At 44.3% G+C, this 22,268-nt stretch overlaps 1 protein-coding gene across 1 annotated transcript; it reads right to left on the bottom strand.

Annotated features, from left to right (window-relative positions):
- Nucleotides 1-1,521: 1,521 nt before the first annotated feature.
- prickle2b (prickle homolog 2b) lies at nt 1,522-21,416 on the bottom strand. Its single transcript, XM_062397247.1, has 8 exons — nt 21,266-21,416; nt 15,125-15,308; nt 9,703-9,816; nt 8,229-8,366; nt 5,877-6,080; nt 5,118-5,304; nt 3,228-4,112; nt 1,522-3,098 (listed from the first exon to the last, which is right to left on the bottom strand). Exons 2-8 carry the CDS (start codon nt 15,254-15,256, stop codon nt 2,116-2,118), a joined length of 2,643 nt encoding a protein of 880 aa, XP_062253231.1. The 5' UTR covers nt 15,257-15,308; nt 21,266-21,416; the 3' UTR covers nt 1,522-2,115.
- Between the last annotated feature and the right edge of the window lie 852 nt (nt 21,417-22,268).

Here is a 22,268-nt window from a genome sequence, read left to right as displayed (position 1 = left end):
TAGGATTCCTTTCCTCCAGCGTCTGGAAGCTATCTATGGAGCGTCCCAGAGTAAACACGAAAAAAACTGGGGCGCACGCCTCGAAGGTTGAGGTTAGGTGAAGTAATCACACTAATGTGCCAATCATGTCAACAGCATTAGTGCCTCGACGCCTCTAATCAAGAGATTGGCGTTCACACACCTTGCTCCAAACATATGTGTGGATTATGGGGGCTAGTGTGGATAATCCCCTGACCACATGGACGTCAGAGGCAATCCAATTTACAATATGACACTGCTTAACACTTGCAGAAACAACCTGTTATACAGTGAATGCAAATATTTGTTATGATTAACAGGCCACAGCCATGCTAGGAGATATCGTGTGGGCAGGCAGATAAATGCTAACGTCACCCTTAAAGTTACAGTTATTTTATTGAGTTATGAAGCAAACTATGGCACAAATTTAAATTAAGACTTAATGGTTGTGATATACAAAAAGTCAGGGGATCATTTTTCTGAGGGTGACAAAAATGTCTCTGCTGAATGTCATAGCAATCCATCCACAAGCTAATGTGTTATTACAGTCTGGAAGTAGCAAACCAAGACCAAAGCTGTTTTTAGATAGAAAATAACCAGACAATTTGATCTGGACATTTTCCAGATTTTGACTTTCAAATTTGAAGCAGACACATTCAAAACAATAGGAAAATGTTGGGAACATTTAGGCGATGGATAAGGTCTGGTTAGAGCGCAGGTTTGAATTAGGCTGTGAAAGGCAAAGTGTTTTTGTTTACAGCAAAACAACACTGTAATTTGCTCTTAATGGAAAGAGCTCTCAGTTCTCTCCCAGTATACATCTTTGTCCTCTAAATGTATGGCACATCCTTTTTATCCTGAGATATTTGTATTCTTCTTTTGTTTTCGCTTTAGAAACATCATGGATACTCTCACTGGCCTCTCTGGATGTTTCACCAGAAACTGGCAGGAAACTGTTTTTGAGAATGTGCTGAGAAATTGACGGAGACGTTTGCGTTCTCTCATACAGCACCTCCGGATATTTTCAGGAGAATGTTTGGAGTTCAGTTATTGTCGGAAAGCAGCATGACAGAGCCATCCTCAGAGCAACGTCTGTGTCTGTAAATTTGTGTGTGTGTGTGTGGGGGGGGGGATCTCACTTAAGGCTTTAACATTGCCAGGGCCGGCCCTGTGTGTGTGTATGTGTGCATGGCTGATAATGAACAAAGCATCACCAGATTTCATTAATCCCTAGACCATTGTCAGCACTTTCCAACATGAATATGCTGATGCACTAAACCAGAGCTGAAGTTGCATCTGTTTCCAGGACAATGGAGCTCAGTGTGTCTGAATGTGACTGCACCCATAATACAGCCTAATTACATATACAGTATTAACATGGCAGTGGAGGGTGACTCATCAACCTCTACACTACAGTGTGATGTATTTATGCTTTAAGCAGATGGAGAAGACAACATTTGGAGAGAAACACCAATCATCAATCAATTCAAAAGAAATCACAGAAATACTCCTTTATTCCAAATGAAGGACCAGGTCAGCCAAATAAAACATGCATACGTTTGTTGTTGACATTTTCTATCTCTACATTATAGATATTTAATACATACATGATTCTATCCATACAAAATATAAAAATATGTGAGGCCTCATTTACAACCATATTTACATGGACTTCCTTAAGTTAAAGTGAAATTATTAATTATTTTTCTCTATGTACACACTATGAACTGAATACAATAGTACAGTATATCCTAAATCCAAATCACATTGCATGAAAAAAGCTCAACTGTACCGACCCGACTAGCTTGCACACTCGCGTGCTGTTGACATCAAAGATTGCACATCAGCTTTTAACTTTGTGATTCGATGGAACTGCACATGTGACTCTAGCAGCCGTAATACTCAGGAGAGACATTAAATGAACAAACATGCAAACACTATTGCTTTTCCACTGTAATTCATCACTGACTCTCAATTACATAATATTCAACACTCAACAACACTGAATAAATGGACTGTGAGTTTAGATTTCTCCTTGTTCCAGATGGAGGATGTTAGTGTTCACCAGCTGGAGGAAGAGTCATTGTTAGGAGGATGTTAGGAGATGATGCAGTTTTTGCTTTTCCTGCGTTTGTGGGTGTATAACTGCCCAGTGCGGTTGGGTCCTCCCGTCCCTGGGTTGTACTTGTGCACAAGCTCCTGGTTGCTGAGGTAGCGCAGCTGGATGGGTCTGGGGATCGGCTCGCCCAGAAAGTATCCTTCATCCTCTGATTCGGAGGATGAGGAGCAGGTGGAGCACCAATCGTCGTCATAATCATCCCAGGAGTATTGGTTCAAGCCAGTGCGTCGGCTGGCTCCAGGGTTCTGCAGCGTCAGGTCTGACGTGGTCCTGGGGCACTGCCTAAAGAATGGAGCTTGATATCGGTCCCCTCCTCCTCCTCCGCCTCTTCCGATTCCAAACTGGTCCCTGGCGCTCCTCGGTGGCGGGAAACGATCATAATCCTCTCGGACACACAACTGTGGTCTCTCTTGGGGTCTTGTTCTTCTTTCTGCCACCAAGTTGAGAGCGTTCTCTGAGCGAGAGCGACGGGATCTGCGGGAGCGGTGGTGGTGATGCCTTCGCCTCTGGGGAGTTTCTTCAGGGGCATTTATCCGGACACTTGCTCCCCTGACACCTCCTCCTCCCCCACCTCCAACACCTCCAACACCAACGCCACCTACCATACGCTCACTGATGGGTGGCAGACGGGCAGCATTGGCACTGCTCACCAAACTTACCCTGTCTTCCTCCTGGAAGGTGAAGCCAGGCGGTAAGTGAGTCGTGCTCATACCCCTACCCATGCCAGGAGAGTCACTGTACTGCATTTTGTATTGGGAGGACCTATGGGGATCCATTTCCATGTAGGGCTGACTGGCGGTGAGGCTGTGGATGGAGTCAGAGCTACGAAACTGCCCTGAGGAGTTGAGGGTGCCCATGTTGCTTTTCTCTGACACGTTCATTCCAGAGTCTTTGCTCAGGTCTGGCATGGAGAAACGAGAAAGGTGCTCCTGACGCCTTCCTGCTCCGTCTGCTGAGTTTCCTGAAGAACAACAGCAACGAACAAAAAGTTAACTTTGATTGTTATCCCACCATTGTTAGAGAAAATATCTTAATATTCAACAACAACAGGTTTGATTCTACACTAAAGCCTAATGACTACGACACCCACCTGTTCCGTTGGAGAAAGCCAGCGACTCCATGGATCCTCTTGGGGTCTGCTCGAGAGGGGTCAGTTGCTCTGGGAAGTTAAGTGCATTGATGGGGTTCCTGCTTCTTGCCACCTGGGCTGCTGCTGGAGGCCCTAGGTCTCTGTCCCTGTCCCTCTGAAAGCCATGCAAACTGATGGAGCGCTTGTCGGGGGAGAAGCTGTTGTGCTGCTGAGAGCAATGGGACACCTCAGTGAAACTCTTTTGCATCCTCGGTTTGGGGGGATAGTACTCCTCTGGAGCTGGCTGCTGGAACCACGCCTCATTCAGAGAGTGGCCCTTCAAGGCTGAGATGGGGGGTCTCTTTAAAGCTGCATTGTCCTTGATCCTGTGATCCTGCTGTTGATTATTCTGTCCGGAGCAGGCGGGGGTATAGGAAGTCCTGACATTGCACTGGCTGAGAAGCTGGAGAGGGGTGGGGCTGGCAGTTGGGTTTGACTGGGATTCATAATTATATCCGTCACCTGCTCGCTCCTGGTTCTGCCAGGCCGGCGGCTCGCGAGTCAAGCTAGGCGTTTGGCTGGAGAGACTCAGAAGATCCATTTGTAAAGATAGTGGGTCCACCTCACCGGAAAACCTCTCCGTCTGCACACCACCTCCTCCACTCTTCCCCATTTTCGAGTTACGTCTGGACTCTCTGGTGGAGCGAGCGCTCTGGAAGGCAGAGTCAGAGGAGTCCGAGCCGTTAGGTTCCTCCCCGAGACTGCAGGAGCGCGAGCAGAAGATTTGGCCCTGCTTGGGCAAGAAGGGCCGACCAAGCAGGGAGCGTTTACAGCGGGCACAGCAGAAGCAGCCTTCGATGGCGTGCCAGTGCTGCCCATCGTACGTCATCTGGCCTTGATCAATTCCTGCAGCAAAGACAAACACAGGAATCCACAGGGTTTAGGTAAAACAGCAGATTTTGGTAGACAATTAATAAACATAACGACAAGAAAACATAACTTTTCTTTCGTTCATTTAAAATGTCTACATGCGATAATAGACGCATATTAAGTGAGATGCTTGTTAAGTGAGAATATGGAGCCAAAGGCTGTAATACATGACTGTGCATGAACACAAGACTTGGGGGCAAACTCATTACAGAGCTTGCCCAGCAGTATATAAACACATCGCATTTCGACTACGTTTCAAGTTGTCTCAGAGGGAAAGAAAACCAGCTATTTGCTAATGGCTGCCATCTGGTTTGAGCAAGTTTTCTGATGGTTTCAATTTATAATCAGTTGTGCTTTTTGGCCAAATACGTTTTTTCCTGTATCCTGCCTGACAAATAATTACAGAGCAAATTTGTTGAGAGGTATGTGCCAAAATCACACCTGGGCATCCTTTCAGGGGAAGCACGCATATGCACCCATATATACACACACATAGTTCTTAACAGGAGATGGCATTGGGCCAAGAGGTGCTAATATAAAGGTTTCCTGCTGAAAAATCCCCCAGTTCCTTGCCCCTGTGGCTTTGCCTCTAACACTGCAGTTCTTAAGAGTTTGGTTTGTTTATTTTTTGTTGTACAAATCTGTGATCATGGGGGTAAAAAGTGATCACTATGGTCGGCCTTTACCCGAGTCAGGTTTCCACACTGTATGGTGTATATTGTATAAATATGTGTGCTCTGTAAACTGAGGTCTCTGGCAATGGATGACATCATTCTGTGATAAACAGTGCTTGAGGTCGTAACTTTCTCATCTGTGTTAGTTGCTAAAATAAATGAGGTCACTCTATCGTCCACTCTATTTTTCCATGTCTCCATCGTAGCATATTACAATGTTTTTTGTAAGGGCTCCTTACAATGACCCACAGGTGATTAATGAAGTTTGTGTGAACAGTGATAGATGCCGGGCGCTTCTGTAGCATACCAATATGTTCCCCGCAGGAGTCGCAGTACTCTGCGTAGAGGGACTCAAAGCAGGAGCAGCAGTAGGGCCGTCCCTCCTTCATGATGTAGCGCTGCCCCCCCAGCACCGTCTCACACTCGAAGCAGCAGAAGTGCTTCATGTGCCAGTGACGCCCCTCTGCCTCTGTGCACTCATCCGCAAAGATGATCTAAGAAAGGAGAGATAAGACACAGAGTAACGTTTATCACGGGTCCTCAGAGGTATAAAGCTCAATTGGGTTATCACCGTGTGTTGAATGACAGCACAAAGCCTGGTTTCGCCCTCTCGCCCTCCTCCACACACACTACTTTCACCTCCTCAGATAATCCTATTTTTCACTGACTTGTGTAGGAGGCTAATGTGTGCGGGGACAAGGTGGTGCATTTAGTTGTAATTATGCTGCTGGTGTATTACCGGGGTGCTTTTTGAAGTACTTAAAGTGTCCTCGTCCCCATTTACAGAGGGAGTAAGTCTGTGTTAATGGTTTGGAGATCAGGATATTGAGAGCTGACCCCATTAGAGTTTTAAAAAAACCTGCACGTGTTAAACTGTGACAACCTTGGTGGGGAAGCATGTGAGCATCATCTCACAGCAGTTTGGTTTATATAAGGTATATACATGTGCATATATGTGCACAATGTTTACAAATGAATATATAAGGGTGACAAGTGTATCTGTTAACAAATGAACCTCCATACAGACGTGTGTGTGTTTGTGTGTGTGTGAGAGACGGGCATCTACCTCATCGCAGGCGGTGCAGCGCGGCTTCAGCCTCTCGGCATGGTGCCGGCCGCAGTAGATCTTCCCGTCCTGGTGAAAGTAGATGAGGTCCACCAGGAGCTCATTGCACATGCTGCACACAAAGCAGGCGGGGTGCCAACACACGCTGTGACCCGCCCGAGACGCAAACACAGCAATGTCGCCTCCGTTTATCTGGCCCCCGCACTAAAAAACAGACAGAGGAAGAAGAATGTTTAGAGAAACAGGTTGCAAGTACGTACTATCTATTGGTATTTGTCACTATTGTATCCCACTGTTTCTTTGCCAGGTTTGGGAAGTGACAATACCGAGTAGCAATATAATAACCACCCTGTTATTTTGTTTTCTAACACACTGTTGAGCAATGAAAGCGATAATATAACATGACACTGTTAACCACTTTAAAAAATGTGAGGCTTCTGCAGTTGTGATTATGTACTTTTTCATATAAACATCAGCCAGTGGGATGATACTTTGGTATTTGTTTGTAAGTATGTTTGTTTGTAAGCAAACAAATCCTGGAAACTTTTTCTGAATGTGCACCTGTTTAGCATCCCTACAGAATGAGGAGGCGAGGCACCATGTTGACACGTATGGAAAGCAATTATTTTCAGGTTGTTGGGATATAACACCGTGAACGAAACAGTCTTGAAACATCAGTAAAGAAGACAAAAGTCACTGTAGCGTGGTCTTAAACAAGTGTTATTCTATTGGTTTGAGGTTTTATCTACACACACAGTCAAGGTAATAACTCCTTCTTAGTTTAGTTATGTTTTTAAATGATTGATCGTTTGATCTTTTAAATGTCACAGCACAGGCAAAAATACCTGTGACAATTTCCTTAAGGCTGATATCGTCTGCAGATATCTTGTTTTATCTTATCAACCGCTCAACGCTTCTGTTTACTGTCACATGAGACTCAAAAGCAAAACATCCCGTCTTCACTGATAGGCTGAATCAGGAGCATTTTCTCGTGACAAATTGATCTACTAATCGTTTCAACTCTAAAGGAGATTTTTCTCTGAAGATGCACCTTTTCCAAAGAAAATTCCTTTCGCAGGATCCTTATCAGGGTCAACGTCAATGCTGACACTGATGCAGCTTGTCAGACTAGTGCGTCAATGTCTTTACCAACATTTTGCATGAAACCTGGACTAAAACAGAGCACGAGTGTTTTGAGTTTGTATGCATGCGCTGTTTCTGCTAGGGCACGGGCAGGGAGAGGAAATTAAGTGACTCTCGGAGAATGTTGAAGGATGGGGCAAAGGGGAGGAATGAAAATGGAGAGATGCTGCCTACGGGAGGATAATAGGGAGAGCCGGGTCGGCATGGAGGTGAAGAGGTAGAGAGGCTGGCGCTATAAACAATGGGGAGTGCTAACGAGACAGGGGTGAGGGATCAGGTAGGCAAAGCAGATTTAGAGGGGGGGACTGGAAGAGGGAGACTGGGGGGGGAGTTACAATCAGGTTATCTAACTGGCACAAAGCCTGCTGCTGCAAGGAAGCCAAAGGGGGGTGGGGGAATTCAATCAATACACACTCTCCCAACAATCTGTTCCCTCACATAAAGTGTGTGTGTGTGTGTGTCTGCCGAGTGAATGAGAAGCACAAGCTGTAAAGCACCTATCCACCCGGGGCAGCAGCACCACAGAGAGAAGCTCTACTTTGCTAAAGCCTGTTATGCACTCTGTAACAAATGTCGAGCGGATGAAGAAGTGTGCTAGTTTGTTGTTAAAAGAACACTTCATTGCACTCCGAGGTTCCCATAAGGCCACTACAAGAGCACAGGAAGTAAACACATTAAATATTTGATGGCACACTTGGTACCACTGTGATAAATCTTCAGCTGGAACTGTAACTTCATCTCAGAGGCAAATACTGTGAATGTCTGAGTGTGACAGCTGTTTTGTGGAATGAGACGCGTAATAGTACACAATATACACACACATGCGACACCTGAGCATTCTTGTTCAACACTTTTGAGGATATATTTGACAAGGTCGCTGCATTGTTATAAAAAGGAGACAACTGTTGTGTCCCTGTCCTTCATATGTCATCCTCAAGCACCTCGCGTACATCATAACAAAACTTGATATGTCAGCCGGCCGTCCAGTAAATCTCTGGTACCATCTATCGCTTACATTCCACCGGCCTCATGAGCCACCTTTGCTCCTGTCACATTTCACTCACTCGTGTGTCAGGACGCGGCGCAAAAAATGACATTTAGACGTGAAAATGATTGTTTGCTTTCACAGCATCTCTGATCTTGTCATAGATTTCACTGCTACAGGGACATGATGTAAAAATGATATATCAGACATTTTTGTGTGGTTACCTGTTCGCAGATCGCCCCGGTCATCGTCACGGGGAACGGACGCACATTGCCACGGCCCAGGTTCTCCCGCTTACGCTGGTTACTGAAGAGCTTCAGCTCTCGCTTCTCCTCGTCGTCCAGGCTGTTGCAGTAGCGTAGCTGCACACAAACACGTCACATAAACATACATGTGTCAAGTTTGATCTGTTATGTATTGTCAAACGTTGGTGTTGATGATCCACAGCAGACATAGAGGTCTGTCATGACTGAACAAGCAGAGATGTTAAAAATGACTTTTACAATGGTTCTGTTTGATTCAAGTATCCCTGTGAGTCATAATAGTGTGACACTGAGTCAGCTGGCACGACACCAGGACTCTGACAATGAAGCAGTAAATGGATTTCCACATTACCACCTCAGCCAAGGGGGTTATGTTTTAATCTATGTTGCTTGTTATTCAGCAGGATTACATCAAAATCACTCAAATTTCGATTTCGAATGAAGGGATGGGACGTGGCCCGAAGAAGAAGGCATTACATTTTGGAGTGGATCCGGATAAATGGGTGGATAACGATAGCGGCAATGCACTCACACGTGCACACATGTTGCCCTGTGGTAAAATGGGCATAATATGTCATTCTAAGTTTTAAGTCTTAAAGAGTCTTCCCCTCTTTGTGTTTCCATCACAAGTGGAAATACGCTGTATCAGCTCAATATATTCCCCACTGGGTTTAGGACGGAGGAGCAACATGCTGGAAGTGATTATTCAATTTCATTAGTTCTATCCTTTTCCATTCCAAGAAAGAGAGATCTTCAGCCATGTTTGTGCACCAGAAACTTGAAGTCGTGGAGGGATCTATCCTCAAGATTTACTGCAAAATAATATTTAATAATTTCAAAGAACAATGCAGTGCAGAGGCGGCCTTGTTCCATGCTAACACAAATCACAGCCGCCATCTCAGATTTGTTTACAGACACAAATAGGCTTGGTGCAGTGCCCGTTGACAGTTATCCACCAATCAGAGTTTAAGGATTAAGAGTCTTCCTACATTGTTGGCTGCAAGCTACACTCGTGCAAGACAGAAAATGGTCACAAAATGGCATCAAGCATGGGAGAGATTGCAGCAATTGTTTAGCTTTTAATTCACCACAAGACTCAATAACCCCATCTCCCAAACAGAACTGGGTAACATGAACCTGACTTTAGACAGAATAATTAAATAAAACGCAATTAACTGTGATGACTTATTGATGAAAAATAATTAGAGGCAGCTTAACACACACGCACACACACAAAGTCGCGCACACTCCTTACTATCTCATTCCCACTCATTAAGAGGACAGACTCCATTTTTCCTTGGTCTGTCTCATCCCGTAGCCCCCTCTTATCTCTGCTTTGCCCCGAAGGAGGAGAGGAAAGGGAGGGGATTGATGGGTGGATAAAGATGGATGGATGAAGGTGGTGGTGGGGGAGGGCTGGTTGTTTTGGACTCACCTCATTGTCGTGGGGCGGGAGCTGATGGAGCAGCTGTTTGATGCGGTATTTCTCTCCTGGGCTGTTCACATAGGGCACCTTGTCCTCGGGCAGGGAGCTGTAGTACTGATGGACCTGAGTAGGAGACAGAGGCACAGAGAGGGTAGGAGATGAAGAACAATAACCTAAATACAACACATAGACTGGATGACTAAACAAAAATACACTTAAGAACAGCAAGTGATTCATTTCATTATTGATTTAACTCTTGATTTATTGTTTTTCATTTATCGATTTTGTCTATTCAATGACACAAAATAAGGAGCTGTTAAGTCGTCAATAGGAGAAGCTGGGACCTGCAAATGTTTGATATTATTTGACCCCCCCCACACACACACACACACACACACACACTAGAATCACAGATTTATGGCCCACCCATTGAAACTTAATGGAACCACACCGCTCCATCTTTGCACACTGACATGGGAATATGTTACTGATCTCAAATATGCAGCCCCTCCCCCCATGTCTACGTGCACACACAAATAAGTGAGTAACACGTATGCATGTATGCAGTGCACGTGCATACAGCAAGATTAATGCTAATCTGGTCATTCCAAATCACTTGGACATTCTTTGCATTACAGCGGCAGACAATGAACGTCATCTCAGGGTTATTTATTGCAGTCTTTTTTATTACACTGTAACAGGGGGCTGGGGTGTATCAGAGGTCAGGCAGTCATATATGAATGTGAGTGAGGGCTGGGGAGTGGGGGGGGGTGCCAACCACGAAAGCCACAGGGTTTTCAAGGGAGAATTAGGAACAGAGGTCAAAGACAGAGAGAAGAAGAGGTGGGGGAGAGGAGGTGTGGAGAGGTTATACGGGACAGAATGAAAGTGTTAGATGGGTGAACAAAGTGTGTACTTAAGAAACATGACAATCTTTGATTATTTGAGGGACACACAATACAGCAGCGTGAAGACTTACAAAGAGACAACATGATCGATACCTGCTGACTAGGTCAAGACCTGTTTTAATCACCTGTCTGTCTCCTGATTGGATCTACTGAGCAGAAGCCACCAGCTTTGTCCTTGGCAATAGGATTTGTCACACACAAACAAATTAACTTGGATAAACCAAGGATCAGTGCCAATGACCAAAACTAAGAGCCGACTGGTTTCTAAAACTCTCCTCTGTATCAAAGGCAGAGTGGATACAGAAGCCTTATTTGATATTTTATTGTTGGGATGAACTTGTAAGAGGAGTTGTTCTTAGTGTAGCCTCCTGAGAGCCTCCTGCTTTGGTCGGTTTTCACCAGTGTTGACGAGGCACGAGGACTACGTGTCCTGCAGCACACCTCAGGACGCCAGGAGGTGTGGAGTGTCTCAGGATAGTTCATGAAAAGGAGACTGACTTTGGTCAAGGATTGATAAATCCCAGAACACCTTTATGCACTTATGGAGAAACACATGCACATGCTACCAGATATGCACACATAGACACGTGCAAACACACACTGCTAATGATAAATTACGAAACATGCTTTCATCAACAACAGGGTTGCAATCTGGAGGTGAAAGGCTCATTGCCCCAGGGGAAAGATCTAAAGACAGATAACACACACACACACACACACACACACACAGACACACTCACACACACAATGGACACACAGTTGCAGCAAGAGCCAGGAGGAGCAGCTTGTGATAATAACTGTAATCGAAAGCAGACAGCTAAAGACAGGGCAGAATTTGGAACTGTACTGAAAGCAGTGTTTTTAAAGGCGAAGGCGAATGGTAGGATTTTGCAACTGAGTGACAAGAGCAATGGTTTCCCACAGATGGTTTCTATTGCTGTTAATGGCCAGATAGCCAGAGGTAAAGATACCACCAGGGACTGGGACGGACATTCCCTCAGCAAGCCACTTTACAGTGGTTAGTGGACATAGACACTATACTGTCGAGAAAACAATGGCAGAAACAGTCAAACATGGTGGGAACGATGGTGTTTTCACAGCGAACAGAGCAGTGTTTTCAGTCTTTGTCCTGTTCTCTTCTGCTTTAGTGAGATGCTTGAGTTCGGCTCAGCACTGCAGCTCAGATTTTGGATCAAATCTACGTTTTGAAAGTGAAAAAAGATCGTAGCTGGGTTGTCACAATTACAACGAGGATATGCTCTTGTTTAGCTGGTGAAATGTTAACCATCATCCACAACTTAGCTTGTTAGCCTGGTGACAGTTGTTAACCATTGGTTGTAAGAAAAAAATAGTGAGTAAATAAGCAGGCTTGATCTTCCAGGAAAAATAAATATCAAAATTTACAAAAGTATGACTTATTTCTTTTTTTTCAAGAGATCTCCTCATTTAGCATTAACATTTCGGATGATCTGATCACAAGTGAAAGGTGATGCACTGAGATCTGATCGTTTATCATATTCTGAGGTGGTTTGGCCACATTCTAATTTTGGTGTGTTCGTCAGAATGAAATCTGCCAAACTCCATGTTCAACGTACAACCTTCGAGCACGAGGAAGTACTTACTAATTCAAATGGTGTTCAAATCACATAAACTTGCTTTGTCAACGATGAGCAGATATAGATAGATTACAAGTGTGTCAAACATCTTCAGAGATTTGGTTTGCCTTGAATATGACCCAGAAAAGATCCAGTCTGCTGTGTCCCAGTTCAGGAGCAGCATCCGTCTAAAAATCCAGTCTTCCAGTTTCACTTTCATTTAAAAGAGTTAAGCTTTGAACACTTTAGTCTCTCTGTCGGTCCCTTTGTAACAGGTTTTTCAAAGAAGAGCAATGAATCCTGGGATAGGTTGGCCTGGGAAGGATCCACTTGTTGTAGCCTTTGTTTCTGACGGGTGTCAGTACGCATTAATCGGCTCCATTTGGAGGAACCTTTGAAATGAAACAGCCTAGTCGCACTGCAGTGAGTAATCTGTCTTTAAATGCAGCCTCTGAAGAAGGTGGCCCCTGAATTGAGACACAGCTTTAATTGGTGTAATTTTCTCCCTCTTCTCTTAATTTCCAGCAGACTAGACCCGAGGGAGGTGCACTGCTCCCTCCTGCTGGTTAAAAACAACGTCAGAAGGCCAGCCATGAACAGTACTTACTGTCCACTTAGTATAGGATCATCCCAGATAATACCAGGTATGAACGGGGCCTAAAACAATCAATGCACCGAACAAACCTCTTAGGATAGCCTTGTCCTTTTATCTCTCATTCAAAGCTGCAGGTTGTAATGAGGCCAGGTCAGTAGCGGCCAGTTTTCATTAGCATTGAATAAAGGGGGTCTAATTGTCCTGATGTCCATTTTTGAACACCAAAACCTAGCCTCATGTCCTTCTTTGACATCCTTTGTCTTCTGAAAGTTAATTTATCCACATCCGAACTCAGGATCCATCATAGAGTCTGGAAATAGCTATAGTTTGCACAAAACACTTGATTTCTATTTAAATATCCCACATGTGAGCAGTCTGAAAAACACATACTTCATGTTCAACTGCAAATTAAAATCAGATCCACGAGTCTGCACATTTGACTGAACCTAATCTATTGCTATGTGATTTACAAAAAACAGTAAAGTGCCACTGCTAAGTAACATTCTTGGACTTAACAAGCTGTAACTTGGCAACATGCAAGATTTTATATTGAGATGGATGGAGGGACGAGGGCGAGAGGAGACAGTGAGAGAGAGAATACTGGCAGGCTCGTCCATACTGCAGCTCAATAACATTGCCAGCACACTCTGTAATGGCTTTGTTTGGTGATAAAGATTCATGTATTCAGCCACTGTTGACAGAAATACAACTCACGCTGGAGAGTTGACCGGTCCAAACTAAGTGCAGAGTTATCCCCCATAATCCTCAGATATCTCTGACTGAATACCTCAATTCTGCTCAGAAATCTCCCGTTACTGAGCGGTGACTTTACACCACTGATGGCTGAATAGGGCTCGTCCAAGGCACCGGCTCCCTAAGGGGAAATTTAAACCCACTGTTAAGAATCCTGGAGATTCGCTCTGTGTTTTCTATTGCTCTCAATTCACGCTCTTTTATTACTGCATGCACAGGAAATCCGGGCTTTGAAAAGCTGCACATCAGGTGCACTCCTCTGTGATGAGTCACACAGCAGGTTTTCACAGCTTGAATGACTTGCATATCAGGTTGAGAAACTAGAAATTGTTATAGCTGTGGACAGATTTCCTGTAATGCTCTTAAATGGCACAATTTGTCCACCAGGTCTTATTGTTATTATCACAATACAATTTGTTTTCATATTTGTGGAGCATTGTGCCGCTACAGTACAGCACAGCCCAGTTTCCATTATAACCTGATGTTCCAGAGGTCATATCAACCCTGGACGAGAACCTAATTGACTTCGGGGTCAGACGTGTAACCCTGTTGGGGGATGAAAAATAGCTGCGTTTAGTCCTCCGAGGTGAAAACAGGGGGGCTGTGCCAACACCGCGTATTGACCAATTCACTGCTTTTAACACACCACCAAAATGAAACCAGCCCCCCATAAATGTGTCTATTAACCCATAAAACTGGAAACCCTCCCACATGAGCATTGTAGAGGGGATTTTCTTCAACAAGCGTGGGGTCATTTAATGCGTGCTTAGCTGAGCCTTCGTGAGGGCAATGAAACCTACTGTAAATGTGTTTGCAGGCAGAATGAAAGGGAGATTAATTTGACTGCGGGAGCTTTATAATCCTTGTTAACCATTATCCTGTAGAAAGCCCTGTCTGCATAAATCGTGAAATATCATATAGTGAGGTTGAGCTCTAAATGAAGGGTTAAAAAATATAGAACACTACAAGCAGTTTGGTGCCTGGAATTTTTAGTAGGTTTATACTGTATTGGAATGTAATTAAATTAATTTAATTTTCTAACTGAAACCTGTCACCATAATATTTTGTAATTCTGATCTTGGTATGTGGATTTAAAATATAACATATCATATCGTTAGGATTGAAATCAGAGCTTCTGCAAGCAATGAGTGTCTGTTATTAGATTCCTGGACTTTCATTGTCATTTTATCTCTTTTAAGAGACCTGACATGTAGCGCACGTCTGTTCTCAACACCTGCTTCAGAAACAACACAACAATATTATAAATAGGATCAGAGCCTATCTCAGTACAGCACTGAGATATAGGATGAAATGCCTACATGCTTTCATTATTTTAGGTTGTGTTTGGACAGTCAAGTTTTATGGTGTGGGTGACAACTTTTGACACTTTGACACTTCCTGCATGTTTAGAAAATATTTTGGGATTTGGCCAATGTGTAGTCTTCACAATCATGTGTGACTCAGTGCGGACAGAACTGCGTAGAAAACCTTCAGTTTTACAGAAAGGCGTCATTGGTCCTGGTGCTGTCTGGTGTAAACAACATGGCCTAAGATTGCAGGGAATGAAACCATGCTGGTACCTGTTCAGGTTTGAGTCCGGGCGGTACCCAGGCATACTCCTCCAGGGCACAGCCAGAGTCGTCGTCTGAGGTAGAGTTCCTCTGGAAGTCGTACATCAGCTTGGTGACCGTCTTCTCCATCTCTACAGGCATGGTTGGTATTGCATGCTCCTCACGACGACACTTACAGTGCACACAGATCTTCCTACAGAGGAATAAGACAAAACATCTGTTAGGCCAAAGTTGTGTGTGGACTACACTTATGTTTAACACGCACAGATTTCATGGAACAAGAGTCTCCAATTACGTACCGAAGCAGTGGTTATTCGACCGTCTCAATAAAAGTGTGATTTGTGGTTTGAAAGTAACTTTTGTGCCTTGAACTCACAATAATTCAGAATACACAATCATTAGAGTGAAAACAAGTTTAATAAATCGCTTTGTAAATAGAACTGCATCTCGGGTGATAGGGTTTTACCATCAACAAAGATATCATAATGTAGAGACTGTTTGGGCCAATCAAACTTGCCATTAATCAAATAAATAAATACATAACCCAAATAGCCGAGAACAAAATGAACATCTGTCATGCAACTCCTTTAAAGTTCTGCAAACCACCGTTGACTTTTTTACAAAAGCACATAAGGCCTGTGCATGTTCGCAGACCCTCTACCCATAAAGCATGTTTAAAGGTCAAGGCTTTCTGCTGCAGCTCTCACACTAAAATGTCGGTGCCACAACTGCAAGGCTCAACAATCCTCTTGGGTGAATCAAGTATGAAGGTATAATCACAAACAGGCGATGGAAATTAGCAGAATATTGAACCAATGACAGTGATGGAAAGCAGTACTGTACAAACACACCAATACACACACTTCCCTATGAACAAGGCTGGCGAGAAACACTAACAGATGCTTAGCCAGGACAGTGCTCCACACTCATTAGTCAAACGGACCCACCCAGCTTCAAAATGGAAAGTGTTCATGTGTGAGTTTCCTCAGCGAAGGAAGCCTGGGTGCTTGACACCGATACTCCTCCTACCTGCTCTTTCATTTTCAGTTGTGTCCAGAGAGCAATGAGAAGAGTTATTATATATGATAGACTCGAACAACTGCTCTTGAGTGTTGTCTTGCAAAATTCTTGGGATTAACAGTCGATGATTACGATAAGGAAACAGAACCTGTGAAACATCTCACAAAAAGTAGAACAGGATTTGGTTGAACACCTGAGTGCATGGATTCAAACTAAAATATAGGCCACCGTCACTTGGTCTGTACTTTGATCCAAAGGGAGCAGACGTTGCATTCATATAAATTCCTGTGTCCTTGACAAGTCTAAGCCACTGCATTATGAAGAAACTCTGGGTGGCCAGAATGTCACATCCCTCTAACCCTTGGTGCCCCTCAGGCGGCCAAACAAGGGAGACAATCCCATTAGCTTCCCAGACGGACGCCTGCCTGTCTGACAGACAGCCCTATGCGGAGGAGCTTAAGGACACTAAGGACACTGTTTGACAGCCTGACAACCCGACTGGCAACAGATCTGTTAGTTTAAAGTGCTTGAAGCACAAACAGCACTGTGCGGAGAGCCGGCCGGGTCTCTCTTTGTATTTGCTTAGAGTAGCACTTCTTGACCAAGGGTTGAGTTTTGGTAAACAAAGCACCTTATTCTATTTGGCTCAGCACTGATGGATTATGATGACAGATCAGACATTGGAAAGACTTGAAAACCACTTTCGAGTCGTCTATCCAAACCTCACTGACGTGCCGTAACTGGTTACATGAGCAATCCTGACAAAGAAAAACTCACAAATCTATAGGTCTAAAGTCTGACAAATTTTCCGTCACCACTTGAGAATCCTTGCCCCGCACCAGGAGACTTTACAACCTATTACTGTCTGCTCAAGCTTTCAACACCGCCCCGAGCAGAAAAGCCAGACCTCTGTAAATTCTGCTGTCATGGTGGACGACTTCAGGAAATGACTCCATAAACATTAGCAAAACGCACAGAGGGGTGAGATATCTCTGCCACGACGAGTGAAGCTTATGATAAATAGAGGAGTGATGCAGCTCAGGCAGATGAACTCATCAAGTAGCTGTCAAGCAAGCAGACTGGCAAAAGGTTGTTTGGAAAATCCCTTTTATCCAGCTTGATACTCTAGCCAGGGGCAACACAGCTTCCCTACCTTCGCAGATGTAAGGCAGATTAGTCAATTGACATGCACAAAAAAATGCATGCAACTATAAGGACACACAAACTCAAGGGTAATGGTAGAAAGAGCAAGACAAAGGCACTTAACATGAAGACAAAAAACACATGAGGACTATTCTTCTGACATCCTGCCAGCTGATTACAAGTTATCTCTGCCTTAGGATGGGGAGAGACACTTGGAGATACAAGCGTACAAATAGCCAGAAGGAGCAGAACAGACCTGAAGGAAAGCATTTCACACTGCATTCCTTCTGACAGGACACATCACAACATCCCAGCTCCACAATCGTCTTGCTACAGTCTGCCTAGAGTTAAACTTGGAGGTAAAGTCAGCTTGCGACCTTTGGAGCAATGCACCTTTCTGACCCACACTGTCGGACCAGATGTGTGATGATGACCTTCCTCGAGTGATTCACCTCGCAAACATCCTGATCTCTCTACATCAGTGCTGGCAGAGATACGGTAAGCCCACAGGGGCCCGTTGCTCCTTCCCTCCTCGTCTATCCTCATGATTTACAACAAGGTTCATGCACATGCCTGGGATTTCCCCTTCTCTGTAACTAAATCCCCTGACTTCCCCTTGTAACCTACACCATTTCAATTAGGGGAGATTTGGGGACTTTGGTCATACAAGTCAAGTACATCACAGACGCCTCATAAACGACTCAGGGGTAAATAGCGGGAGGTTAAAATGCTGGTTCTTTATTCAGAAGAGACAGGCACTTCGTCCCCTGGGAGATATAAATGCTGACGAATCATTTGTGAAGTTTGTTTAAGACCTGGGGGGTATGCTGTTGGTTAGTGATCCCGGAGACCATGATGTCAGTGGACAATGATTCACCATTTCAGGTTAATTATCGTCACAGTTTTCTAGATTAGCTTTGTAACACTGGCAACGGGGGTTGTTTCCTTGCGTAACTAGGACCTGATAGGGTACTCTGTTAGATGTACAGCCCTGCTTCAATCCTTTGTTTTTAGAATGGATTTACCAGCCCACAAGCAAATGGGCTTCACAGCTATATGGTTCTATCCCCAGGGCTAGGGTTAGAATTAAGAGACTGTTCAACACAAACTTTAAAGAGTCATCTGACTTAACTGTTTCCAGAAGCAATTTCAGAAAGTACGGCCTTGCCGAGTTTGAAGCAGAAGTCTCATTCCACTCTCATTCCTGAGAAGCTCTCAAAACCACTGCAGCCTTTCCATGGCATCACTAGTCTTGATGGTCAGATTAAAATCCCATCTTGCAATGGCAGCTCTGCAGAAAGGCTGAGGTCGGTTGTCAAGCGAGGAGAGAGCAGAGGAGAGATCAGCTGGGTGCACACTGCAGCCACATCTTGGATTCTTTCCCCCTCTTTTCCTCCCTTTGTGCTCTATGGAAGACGTGTAGGGGACTGGGACAGACGCTTCTATTTAACAGCCTTTTGTTTGGTTCATATGACATTTCCACTTAGTGGTTTGAAGCTATTGTCCCCACTTTCATGAATTATTTATACAGCAATATACAAAGTCGGGTTGACGTCAGAGCCATTCGGACTTAATCACAGCTAATCATGACTGGAGGGGTTCAGAATCAGGATTGACAAATTAGTAACAAAGCAGATGCAACATTCTGCGAACAAAGATTCAACCTGCATCCAGCTGACCTAACAAATTACAGTGGTAATTTGTCATGCTTTCTTTCCAACTAGCCTCCTGTCCACTAGCCTCAACTGGACAGTGGAGCTTTTACTGTAAAAGGCAGTGACGTATATGCACAAGTGTAACTGACAAGAAATTTCAAGAATGTTGTAATGTTGTTCTAACAGTTTGGATATGCCTGACAGATTAATCAAGCCTATGCCAACTGTTACATCAACACAACGCCTTTCATTCTTGCACTTGAGGCGCAATTACTCGATGCAGCTTTCTCCAAAATGATAAGTTACGTGCTAGGAAATAAAAAAGGTCGGCAGGTGCACGGCCGGTGAAGATGACAACAACAGCTGGCAAAAATATCAAGCTTAACCCCCAAAACTTTTTAAGTACACAAGGAGTCCTACTCTGCTTGTGAAATTGTTATGATGTCTTTCGTGGCTCTGGATGTTTACATTTTTCTTTCTTCAAATTAACCGTACAACGTCATTAAGGGTTATAATGATAGGTGTGCTATTGAGTGAAAAAATAAGTGTTTCTGGAGCTTTAGCAACACTAAAGAGCAAAAGTCAGAATAGCTTAGTCTTTGCTGGTTCTACGTTTGTGTTCATCCGTCTCATGTGAATTGCTGGAATTTAATTGTGCACGCAAGACCAGACATAGGTTAAATGCTGATCACTATCTGAACTTGGTTGAAATAAAAAAAAGTATACAAACAGGCAGTGTTTAGTCTTACGGTCCAGCGAAAAAGGAAGAATTTCTGCTGCCAGAATTAGCCAAATGCTAATAGAACAGGGACTAACCCCTTAAATTTCAACTGTAAAATCTGTTGTACCTATTGTAGTTTCACCGACTGCAGAGGACACAAACTGGTTTACTCAAAAGTCTAAATAAATAGTCACACAACTTTTTAATGTTTAACTGAAAAAAAAAAAAAAACGTGGGCAACATCACTTCCATTCTCTCTTGTCTTTTTAAGGAGTAAACAGTGGTTGACAGGATTTGTGTAGAGTGGGAAGGAGAGAGCAAAGGGGAGAAAGAGATATTTATGTAACATCAGACTGGGACGCTTTCAGCTCCAGCCCAACTACACTTGAGAGTGGATCACATTACTTATTCATTCACTGGTGACTTGTTCCATAAAGTGACACTGCTTTGGACCCGGAGAGGGGGACTCATGGGAGAGCCATGCTTCCAAGACCACCTCAGTACAGACTTTAAAACCATTCTCACACCAGTAACCCAGTGCAGATTTATCAAACACTTGCTGATTGACTTATGATACGTTGTGGGAGAAAATATCTCAACCAATCTGCCAGGAACTTTGCAGAATATTACATTGACTTTCCTTTTAATGTGTCAGTGGGAAAACGCCGCAACCAGTGAGGCTCTGACATGTTTCCAGAGGCAGTTGTGGACGTCAGAAATAATGTCGGTCTGGCTCCTGTCAGCTCAGTTACTGTTTGGGCTGCTCTCAGACCAGTGATCCTGCAGCCACATTATTCAGTTCAACCCCCTCCCCGCTCTCTCTCTCTCTCTGTACATTCATGTGCTAATCCGGTGACCCCGTACACTGCCAAAAAAAAAAGTAGCCATCTTAACGGGTCAATCGCTCTGAATGGAGTCTTGTAATGGTCTCCTTCAGACAACTGCCATGGCGATGTGATTATCCCACATGTTTCCAAAACAGTAAATTACAGGACACAATTAGAGCTTTTTCATGAACTGGGATGATGTAAATAATCACAATTTACGCAGAAACAACGTGACACAAGTTGATTAAGACGGCACGGGATATAATAAACATTTGTAAAAAATTTCACAGAGGCCATTCTCCTATATCTGTTCATTCACAAGGATGTCCACAGTCCATATGGCACAGAGGCCGCACAACAAAGACGTTGTGGATGGCAGGCGCACAGTGGTAGCCGGAGCATTCACGCTACAGGGGGTGGGGTGGGGGGTAGAAAACAGTGAGAACACGTTCGTAGAGGGAGAGCTACAGTGCAAGTACGGCAACTCTCGAACTCCCATCGGTGTACCGCCGAGTAGACCGTGAGGAACCTGGCCATTTCAGCCAATAACGAAGTGGGCAGAACAGCCCCTTTAAGGTCAAGGACTTTAAAGAGTGCAGATGACACTAGTTTGCGCCTCCGTAACAAAGAGAAAGCGGTTAAAGTCAGAACCGTACACGACTTCATTGTGACACATTGCCATTACGCTCATTACGCATTTAAAGCGCCCGGCGGTGACCGTGCGTCGCGCAGAGAAAACAGCTCCGAACCAACATCTACAAGGAGCATATACCGTGCTGCTTACCTTCCTACAGACTGCGGGGGGCTGGAGCCACAGCCCGGACCTCGGTGCTGGTTGCGGTGGAGCAAGTTTTATGATACGTCTTCCTCATCGCAGAATGTTGTCACCCAACTCCTCACGTAACACCACAGCATTCACGACGGAATCCCCCCCCCCCACGCTCCGGTCCAAGCCTCTCACCCTCGGTTTGTGTCGGCACCCCTCTGCTACATGTATCCCCTCCGGTTCAAAAGCCTTCTGTCGACCCCCTGTCCTCAGCAAACACACTCAGCACTTCTGCAAACGAGGAGCGGAGCTTAGAGGGAGAGCCGATTTAAGAAAGTGCGTGAAAACAGGTCCTCGTTTAATCGCAGGTCCAAACAAGAGTCCACGGAAATGTTTTCAATCCCAGGGAATAAAAGAGAAACCTTCCGTGCGTGGCTGCGCTAAACTCCGAGTCTGAGGATCCGTGCGGACTTTCTGTGCGTAAAGGCGCTGCGCACTGGAGCTGCTCCTCTTGCGGCTCCGCTCGCTGCTGACCGACCGACAGACGATCTGCGCTTCATTTTCAAGTCAGAATAATAACACGGCCACCTCCGGTTGGGACTTTCAAAATAAAGCAAGTCATGTATACAGTGTATATACAGTGTGTATATATATATATATGACAAATAAACTGGCATATCCTTCAACTGAAAATGTGTTTGTTGATAAGGGAAAAAGCTCAACCGGCTAAGGAATATCACGATATTTTTTACATTATATCTGTTATATACTATTGTTACTGTTGAATAACTATACATAATTTTTACTTGCGATTTTGTATATTTGACATATACACAACCAAACAAAAACATTAGATTGTTATTTATCTTTTGACCTTACATGCGTCTGTTCACTTCGATACAGTGGATATGTATTTAAACCTTTTGTTTGAAGGCAAGGTTCTTGACTTCCTGTCTTATTCTGAGTTCTTCCTGGATGGCTTGACACAAACACACGCGCGCGCACACACGCACACACGTCC

The sequence above is a fragment of the Platichthys flesus genome, chromosome 2 (genome assembly GCF_949316205.1).
Source record: "Platichthys flesus chromosome 2, fPlaFle2.1, whole genome shotgun sequence".
Lineage (NCBI taxonomy): Eukaryota > Metazoa > Chordata > Actinopteri > Pleuronectiformes > Pleuronectidae > Platichthys > Platichthys flesus.
Note: the sequence above shows the minus strand (reverse complement) of the source record. Positions and strands in the feature narration are given on the sequence as shown.

Excerpts from the sequence above, each read along its gene's own strand:
- prickle2b (XM_062397247.1), bottom strand. The coding sequence starts at position 15,256 with ATGCCTGTAGAGATGGAGAAGACGGTCACCAAGCTGATGTACGACTTC. Across the intron at positions 8,367-9,702 it reads TCCCGCCCCACGACAATGAG|CTACGCTACTGCAACAGCCT; the intron begins GTGAGTCCAAAA and ends GTTTGTGTGCAG. Across the intron at positions 5,305-5,876 it reads GCTGCACCGCCTGCGATGAG|ATCATCTTTGCGGATGAGTG; the intron begins GTAGATGCCCGT and ends CTCCTTTCTTAG.